We start from the raw sequence: 9539 nt of genomic DNA, 5'->3' as shown, positions 1-9539 counted from the left end.
CTACGCGCGAGTATCCAAATTTAGATGGAAGAGAACCAATCAAATTTCGCCAACTGGACTACGGGTTTGGGAAACACGTCGACTGCACGCGAGTTGTCTGGATCTACCGGGTACACGCGTTCTTGTAGAAAGTCATTGACGTGTTCAAGCACTTGTGTAGAAGTTTCTTGATTGTATGAGAAGACCAGCTCCAACTGTCGGTTCCAGTATATCCGGAAAGACTCCGTTTCTTTAGACCGGAGTGACCGAAGACAAATTTAAATCAGCGTGTAGAGTGACTAAAGCTGTTACTGAAGTGACGTTTAGAAAATTTTTTAGGGAGTAAGATTGTAACAGACCGAAAGATTCAGAAATGCTTCCTTCGGTAAAAGTTGGGATTGCTCAAGCATTGTCGCTGTTTGTGATTTACGGTATCATTTCAACAGCAAGAGCAGCTTTGAAAGAAGGAGATTGTGAAGGTAAGGTATGATTTGAAGCAGGATTGTTCAAGTGGTAAATGGAAAGTCTATATCATCTAGTTCAACTTTATAAAATCCGTTTTACAAATTTGAGTATCAATCATATGTAGCGTAAGGTAGAGCTATTTTTTTCAGATTATCCTATTAGTTGTGTAAAATGTCTTCGAAATTGGTTTCTTTGAATTCACAAAACACTTACAGTAGTTACGGAATTCTTTAAACTATTCAAATATAATAACAGATAGGTATTAAGACTACTAAAACTAGATAATTGTAATTTAGATAGTCTGTATCATTCTTTCAAGGTATTGCCATGAATCTACATGTGTGAAAATCCAGGCTTAGAAAAGCTTGAAGTGAAAACATGTCTCGGACTAATTGAAGTTTAACCGTAAAGTGTTCTGTTGTTAAGTACACCGTAGATCCCATTTTTGGTGTCCGCTGCAACAAAATTGCTTGAATATTGCTATGAGTGGTCTGAAACTAAACTCCCTCACTAAAACTGAAACAAAAAAGAAAGCTAAATATGTTTTTCTGGTTATTATAAAATTGTTATAATTTGAAATTGAATTATGACCAAAGCCTTTGTACTAATTGTAGTTTCGATCCCATTATCAGTTTTGGCCAAAAAGCTACTGGCAAGTAAACAGTTACTGCATAAAATATGGTGATAACTGTTCATTAGCCAGAAATATCTTTTGTGTACATCATTAGGATTTGTGTGTTGTGAACTGTATTCCTGACTGGCATCATTTCTTTTTTCAGTTTGTATCAAAGTTCTGAACAAGTTCACCAAGACGCTATCAGACGAGGATATTAAATCAACTGGTACAATTGAAACCAAGTTCAAGAAATTCTGCAAGGACCTTCATTTGAAAGAAGAAAGATTTGTAAGGGACTCTTGATCAATCATGCTTTGTGTGTAGACAGTGCAAGCAGTAGTATTGTGATAGTGGCGATATTATTTCAGATTCTGAGATGCGTTGCTAAAGGCTCAAAGGCGATGACAGTAGTTTATCTGTGATTAAGTACACTTTTTAGCATTACATCACACTATATAGACATCGCTACCCCATTCTCACATACCCCAGTTAATCAATCATACCTAGGTACAGAGGTATCCAACATCACAATTCATGTCAGTTGTTATTGCCTTGTAAAGCCTCCTACAATTGTGGTGATTTTGGCCATAATATAAATGTCAGTGGTGTTGCATCCTTGATATCTCCAGGGAATATGTTCCGATGAGTCTCTGCCATACCCTTTATGCACCTATGGCTCAGCCCAAGGAATTAATTACCTCCCTTGTCTGGCTTTTTATTCAGTAAGGTATCTACGCTTGGAAGTACCAATCACAACTCACGCTTTTTAAATTATCTAACCAATTAAACTTGGCAATGCAAACCATGAAGAGGTTCTCTGAAAGAGGTAGAAGGTGTTCTTGCTGTAGATGCATCCAGGGTATTCACTGGAATGCATACGCTGGATATATCGAGGATTGTGATATGAGAATTAACAATATTTATGTATGTGATATTGAGGAGTTCAGTGAAAATAAAAATAGCAGTGACTTTGAAGACTGTAGTGACTCTGTAAATGGCAGTGATATTGAGGACTGTGGGGACACCATCAATGGAAGTGACACTATAAATGATAAATGGCAGTGATATTGAGGACTGTGGTTACACTGTAAATGGCAGTGATATTGAGGACAGGGGAACACTATCAATGGCAGTGATATTGTGGACTATGGTGACACTATCAGTGTTTCATCTGGACTGTGTAATTGTGTAATTTACTCAGTTTCAGTTAAACAAAACGCTATTTTAATTTTTGATGCCTTACATGTCACGCAAAATTAATATCATGTATGAAGTTTAGGACTAATTAAGTGTAAACTTTATATTTATGTTATCACCAAGAAATATGGTTAAATTTAGTATCAAATATTTGAAATGAAAGACTGTAACAGGGGCAGCATAGTTAAAAATATTACAGAATGTTTCAATAAGTGAGACTGAATGTTTTCTCAATAGCAATGATGTGTGAGTCTTAGAAACGATGCATTACTGACTCTTTCACAAAAGATAATGTAAAATTGAATTGCCGGCATGTTCCGATCGAAAATAGAAGTCTAAAAGATTGCGAGGTAGTAAATGCTGCAAGTCAGTTTTCGTTAAGATTCTTACAACTCCCTAGATACCCACATTTGAAAAGTTGATGAGTTGTATAACCCGCATTTGTTAATTCTTAGATGCAACACTGCACTATCAATGGCAGTGATAACTGCAATATTTTGCCTTCAGCTGGGTATACCGTAATGTAATCCAAACATTCAGTAATTTCATTTTGGCACCTTCTTCAATCTATTCATAAAATAACTGTTTTGCCCATTCAAATTAAAAAAAGACTTTGCAAATGTCTCTATATGTTATTAAACAATGTAAGGTTTCTCGTTGTCAGTTTTCTGCTTATGATAATATTCCAAACAGAAACAGACCAAATCAAAGGCCTTGTACAGCAATATGTCCCATACTGTGGTAAGAGCATGAAATTGAAAATAAGTATGCCAATACATTTTCATGAACCAGCCCAGACTGGGAAAGGCAGAGGCCATGGGCCATTTTGCGCATTTGAATGAAAAAATGTCCCTTTAAATTATTGAAGTTTACTCTTGATAAAAGACCCATTTTAAATATAGAAAATGGCCAATAATCCAGAAAATGACCCATTGTGTTCCAATCCCTGAACCAGTTGAACTCAAAAGCACAAGAAAACTATAATAAGCCAAATATTCATCACTTTCTACAAGTGATGGGGTAGCCTTGTTTTTAAGACATCTGCTCATCCCATCTAAGGCCCAGGTTCAATTCCTGACATGGGTACTGTGTATGAAGCCCATTTCTGGTGTTTTGCAAGAAAATCTGAAATGTTTTTTACAGCATACAATTTCATAAGTCCTTGGTGATTTATTTGAGTTGACAACTGTTAATGCATTGGAAGCATAGCATGTGATCTTTTGGGTTTCGATTTTACGTATTGAGTGTTTCACAAAGCAACTGAAGCAAAATTGGAGCCAACAATGTGCTCACTCCCAACTCGCATTTTTGGTGCTCAGACTCCGCTTTCATTAGATTATTGGTTGGCATCTCTGTTACAGCATTTGTTTATCAGGCCAAAGATACAGGTTTGGTTCCCCATATGAGTACTAATTCGAAACCCATTTCTGGTGTTCCCCACCATTATGTTGCTGGAATATAGCTAAAAGCAGCATAAAACTTCACTCTCTATCTGTCTATTGTGCCTTGGCACTCTGCATTATTTTGATCACTGCAATATGTGCTGTTTTGTTCCAGTGCTATTATGTCGGGGGCTTGGAGACTTCAGCAACTACAATCATCCAGGCTATCTCAAAGCCAATAAGCTACTTCAAGCCCAATGAGAAGATCTGTGAGGACCTCAAGAAGAAGGATAACCAGATCTGTGAACTGAAATATGGTGAGTTTTCAATCATAATTTAGGGATTCTGCAGCGACAGTAAAAGTTCTTGATATGCTTTTGCTTATTGCTGATGAGGATTAGATGGTTTCTGTGAGGGACCTGGCTCTTTGGAACTGTTGTTTGTTGGTTGCTTGTTTAACACCACACTCGGCCACATTCCAGCTGTATGGGGGCGCTCTGTAAATAATCAAGTCCAAGAGCATTGATCTATGCAATTGATAAATGTCGAAGAAACAAGTGAGTCTGACCACCCATTCCTGTTAGACGTCCCTTTTGACAATCATGAATTGCTGAATAGCAATTCTAACACGGATCTTCATGGGTATGTCCATGAAGGATGGAAACTCAACTTCTATATTTTTTTAGCCTAAGGATGACTGCCACCAGCTTGAATGAAGTTCAATATATTTTTTCTGTCTGATTTTTTACATCTTTCTCATGTCTAGCAAGATATTTTTTTATGAAGAACAGAATTGCCGTAAATGGTGAACCTTATTTTCTGAGACTGACACGTGAGGTTCTAAGGTAGAATAGACCTTCAGCAACCCATGCTTGCCATAACAGACGACTATGCTTGCTGTAAGAGGCGACTAACGTAATCGGGTGGTCAGGCTTGCTGACTTGGTTGACACTTGTCATCATTTCCCAATTGTGCTGTTGATCACTGGATTGTCAGATCCAGAGTTGATTATTTACACTAATTTACAGACTGCCGCCATATAGCTAGAATATTGCTGAGGCAGCACAAAAGGCAGCTCACTCACTTGTTATTTTCTGAGATTGAATTTTTTGATAGCCTAATGGTTAAAATATTCACTTGTCATGCTGAAGACACAAGTTGATTTCCACATGTAAAGCTGATTTATGGTGATACTGTTGGAATATTTGCTAGAGGCAGCATAAAATTAAACTCATTCATCGCTTAAAAATTGTAACAATAACATTTTCTTTCCTCAGATAAGCAGATTGACCTCGCCAAGGTTGACTTGAAGAAACTCAAGGTCAAGGACCTGAAGAAGATTTTGGAAGGGTGGGGTCAATCATCTGCCTGCAAAGGATGTGCTGAAAAATCAGACTATGTACGTGTCATCAAAGAACTGATGCCCATATATGCAGAAGAAGCTGCCAAGCAGAGAGAAGAGCTTTGATCATTGTGTTGTTTTAGAACTTGAATTTCATGAAAGGGTCATTTCAATTCATGTATAACACAGATTTGCATATGTCTAAATGATACAACATAAATAGCTTAGTTTTTTTGTTGAAATTGAACGTTTTATGAATACAGAAGAACAATTTTTTTATCATTTTGTAGTATCTTGACAGCTGATAATTTCAATTTACGAAGGACAAAGTTTATGAGTAAGTTTTTGTTAAGTTCCCATGCACAAGAAATCAAACATTTTCTAGATAAGATTTTTTCAGACATTTTTGGGGTTGTGTTGTGGTACATGTATTTATTATTTTCGTGAAGGTCTGGGTTTGAAACCTGACAACGGACAGTTCCTAAAAATTCTTTGTGGTCCAATGATTATGGTAATGGATGTTTGTTTCGAATTTTTTAATTTCTTACATGTTGTATTATTCAAATGTATGCACATGCACGTCACCTAAGTTATTTTGTGATGACCTTGTGAACATGGAGCATACATGTTAATACTGTACATAATCGTTTTCATTGTGTTCTTATCAGCTGTGGTAAATATAGGTGTAACAATATGGCAAGAAGTGATACAATGCATATTTTGATTATGTGGTGAGATATGATTTGTACAATACTTTTGTGCCATGAGTACATATCACCTCCCTTTCTGCAGGTGAATCACAACCCTAAATCATGTATTTTCAAATTTCAGACAGCACTGATGAGATATTATGGTTGAAAAAGATATAATTTGGGGGCATTGTACAAGTTTTGATGTTTATGTCCAGCCAGGAAATACTTTAATCTGCATAAACTTCATCTTTTGACAGTTTCTGTTATTCATGTTAATTTTACTTAAAATTTTTATGAATCATGTGTATTGCAACACATGAGTTGTAAATCGATATATTGTATCGTGAATCTTGTATCATGATACAGTGCTGTGTTGCCTATTGTTACACCACTAGCCATGTTCATTTGACCTGGTCCAAATTTGAAATGAAACCTTGCGAGAGTCAGATTAAAACCAGTGATATAGATGCCCTCCAGATTTGAACCATCTGTCAAAACTGAAACGTTGCAGTTTGAGACCAGTTCAGAATTAGGAGTTAGTTTACCATTTCCACAAATTCAGTTACTCATGATTATGATGACTAGAGCTGTTTCAACACAACAAAGGCCATTAGCCCTTCATTATAGTACACTGGCATGACATATCATTGGGCATCAGTCATCAGGAAGGGTTCAACTGTTTTCGAGGGGTGAAAGGGTAGAAAAATGCAAAGAATTCATCTGATTTGTCAAATTTCTAATTCTAGATACCATAATATATTAACTTACTTAATATATTCTATTCTGTGATGTAAAAATAATAAACCAAACCTGTCAAGTCTCACGCTTTAGTTAAGTTTAGGGAAGAACATATGCTTTAATCATTTCATACATTATGTCAGAGAACAACTAAAATTTTCCTTTTATCCAAAGCATCTTAAAGATCGTGTACAATATTTTAAGCCCATTTCTGGTGTCCCCTGCTGTGTTCTTGCTGGAATATTGCTAAAAGCGGCATTACAACATACTCGCTCACTCACTTCTGGTGTCCCCCCAACGTGATATTGCTGAATATTCTCAAAAGCAACATAAATTAAGAACATCCTCTCTCACTCAATCACTGAAGGTGATGTATATCCAAACCTGTTGCAAGACTCACGTCACAAGGCACTGTGTTGTCAGCTATACCTCAAGTGTTACATCACAGGAAGTGTATTGTCCATGTTGACTTCATGGTAGACCACTTGTTCTATTTATGGACTTTTCTGAACACCATTGACAAGATACATCTGGATGTATTGGTCACTCTATGTAGCACAGAAGTGGGAGCTGAGTGGTTGGACTTTGACTTGCCATGATAGGCTGGTTATTGGTTCAAATCCAGATCAAGTCTCTTGGATCCCCGATTCACATAATGCTTGTAGCGCTTCAACATACATTATCCCGTGAAAAACTGTAACGTTATGTCAGTTGGCTCCATGCAGTGTCAGTGTATACCTAAAATATTGAAAGGATCACTATTTTCTATTGCAGTACTACAAATGTTGTTGGGCATTTCTGGATATCTGGAGGGTAGTGGTGGGGTAGCCTTGAGTTTACAGTGTTAGCCCATCATTCCAAAGACCCGGGTTAGATGCCCCACATGGATACAAAGTGTGGAGACCATTTATGGTGTGCCCCATGAATTTCCTTGAATTTTGCTGAAAGCAGTGAAAACTAAATTCACTGGTTACCTATAGACAAATTCTTCCTCAGATTTCTAAGGGATTTCAATATTTTTTTCTCAAAACATTAAAGTTTAAGGAAATATTAGGAAGGAAAATATGGTTTGACCATAGCAGCTGAGTTGTTTAACAGTACAGGTGTTGAGAGTGTGATTAAAAAATATTAAATGTAAACGTTGAATATCTCTTCTTTACTTTTGGATGAGGCTTTTCGTGAGATTGATTTTCAGCTTTCATGACTTAAGACCCATATATGCATATTTCATGAGACATGCATACTTGATATGAAGGTTATGTCTTCTGAATGTCTGTTGCCATGGTTACAAGAATATTCAATATTTAGGAAAGGTTTGATACCAAATACCTCTTGAATTTTTCTTCCTTTGATGTTATTATTTATTCATGATTTTCATTGCTGTTGGATCATTTTTTCATTCTCTTAGAGAACTACTTCATTAAGAATGTTGGCAATATTGTTGACATTCTATGAATTCATGTCGTCCATGTTCCTGAATGAGTACACGTGTACATTGTCTTGTGTACTGGTGTAAATGTGTTTATAGAACTGGAAATATTACGCTGCATGTAACTGAGTGTAAGACAAGCACAAGTGAAAGAAAACAACTTATTTTGGGACATTAAACTTGTTAACAACATTGGTGTGTCTCAGGTTTTGTTAATCATGTGCAGGGTTGGTTGGTTGGCTGGCTGGCTGGCTGGCTGGCTGGCTGGTTGTATGCCACACTCAGCAATATTCCAGCTTTATGGTGGCAGTCTGTAAACAATCCAGACACTTGTACTTTCATATGTTGCCTTATTTGTTTCTCTGAGTGTATGATGACATCAGTCAACCAAGAGTAAGACAGAAAATATTTGATACTGTCCTGTGATGGGTCTACAAATTGGATGACTGGAATAAGGCCCTTGTGTAAAAATTCAGGTGTTATTTATTCACAATGCTGCCAGAAACGGAAGTATATTCTCTTTGACAAAGTCAAAGAAAATGAGGTGACTGACAGGATTGGGTGGTCAGGCTCTTTGACTTGGTGACATGTCACTGGATCCCAGTTTCATGGATTGTATGATTTAGTTTAAGGGTGGGTTGGGTAGCCAAGTCATACTGGCATTTTCAAGTACTGCATGTCTGGTGTTTGATTCCCCACATGGGTAAAATGTGTGAAGCGTATTTCTGATGTCCCCTGCTGTGATATTGCTTGAATCAGCATTAAACCATGCACAGTTACTTAGAGTGAGTTTAGTTTTATGCCATACTCAGCAATATGGCAAGGGACTGTAAAGAATCGAGTCTGGACCAGACATTCCAGTGATCAACATCACGAGCATCGATATGTGCAATTGGGAACCAATGACAAGTGTCAACCAAGTCAGTGAGTCTGACCACTTGATGCCGTGAGTTGCCTCTTATGACAAGCACAGTTGTCTTTTATGGCAAGCATGGGTTGCTGAAGGCCTATCAACGCCAGACCTTCATGGGTCCACTCACTTGGAAGCAAAAATGTTGGTAACACACTGGTAATTTGCAAATGGTGGTTAGAAACATTGACATATGAAGCTGCATTTTGCTGTGCTGACTTTCATGTTTTAGATGTGACAGAATGTGGGTTCAAATCCATGTTTGCGCATAATATTCTTGACGGTTTGTCATACCCACATTTATCTGTTTCACCAAATGGGTAAACTTCTGAGACACCGTCACTACTTGCATTCCTCTGAGATAAAGTTCAACTGTAATAATGTTCAAGAGACCGTTGACGCCAAGTCTCTCATTCACTCACAAAACCATGATGAGCATTTCTATTAAAAATCCTCTTAAATCTATTAATTCAAATAAAATTCTTGCAGTTAGTGTTGGGGGTTGATTTTCTAATATTTAACATGAAAAATCACTAACTTCAATATGAGAAGAATGATGATAATTTTATGGACATACAACTTCTTTATTCTGTGAAAAGGGATGTTTTGACGTAGATAGAAATGCTGTGAAGTAAGTGATGACATTAGGATCTGCTGAAATGTTGCCCTGTACAGAACGAAAAAGTTGTTTATCCATGAAATTATCATAATTCTTCACCTTAACTTCTAAATGCCCATCAAATAATTCAACATGAGAGGTGAAATGAGATTCAGTGTGACTGCACATAC

General features: G+C 37.0%; 1 protein-coding gene across 1 annotated transcript; it reads left to right on the top strand.

Annotated features, from left to right (window-relative positions):
* The first annotated feature begins 23 nt into the window (after positions 1 to 23).
* LOC137296480 (mesencephalic astrocyte-derived neurotrophic factor-like) lies at positions 24 to 8031 on the top strand. Its single transcript, XM_067828269.1, has 4 exons — positions 24 to 458; positions 1224 to 1348; positions 3815 to 3956; positions 4917 to 8031. The coding sequence occupies exons 1-4, from the start codon at positions 353 to 355 to the stop codon at positions 5105 to 5107; spliced, it is 564 nt and encodes a 187-aa protein (XP_067684370.1). The 5' UTR covers positions 24 to 352; the 3' UTR covers positions 5108 to 8031.
* Positions 8032 to 9539: the final 1508 nt, after the last annotated feature.

The sequence above is a fragment of the Haliotis asinina genome, chromosome 9 (genome assembly GCF_037392515.1).
Source record: "Haliotis asinina isolate JCU_RB_2024 chromosome 9, JCU_Hal_asi_v2, whole genome shotgun sequence".
In the NCBI taxonomy this organism is placed as follows: Eukaryota; Metazoa; Mollusca; class Gastropoda; order Lepetellida; family Haliotidae; genus Haliotis; species Haliotis asinina.
Note: the sequence above shows the minus strand (reverse complement) of the source record. Positions and strands in the feature narration are given on the sequence as shown.

Excerpts from the sequence above, each read along its gene's own strand:
- LOC137296480 (XM_067828269.1), top strand. The coding sequence starts at position 353 with ATGCTTCCTTCGGTAAAAGTTGGGATTGCTCAAGCATTGTCGCTGTTT. Across the intron at positions 459-1,223 it reads GAAAGAAGGAGATTGTGAAG|TTTGTATCAAAGTTCTGAAC; the intron begins GTAAGGTATGAT and ends TTCTTTTTTCAG. Across the intron at positions 3,957-4,916 it reads GATCTGTGAACTGAAATATG|ATAAGCAGATTGACCTCGCC; the intron begins GTGAGTTTTCAA and ends TTCTTTCCTCAG.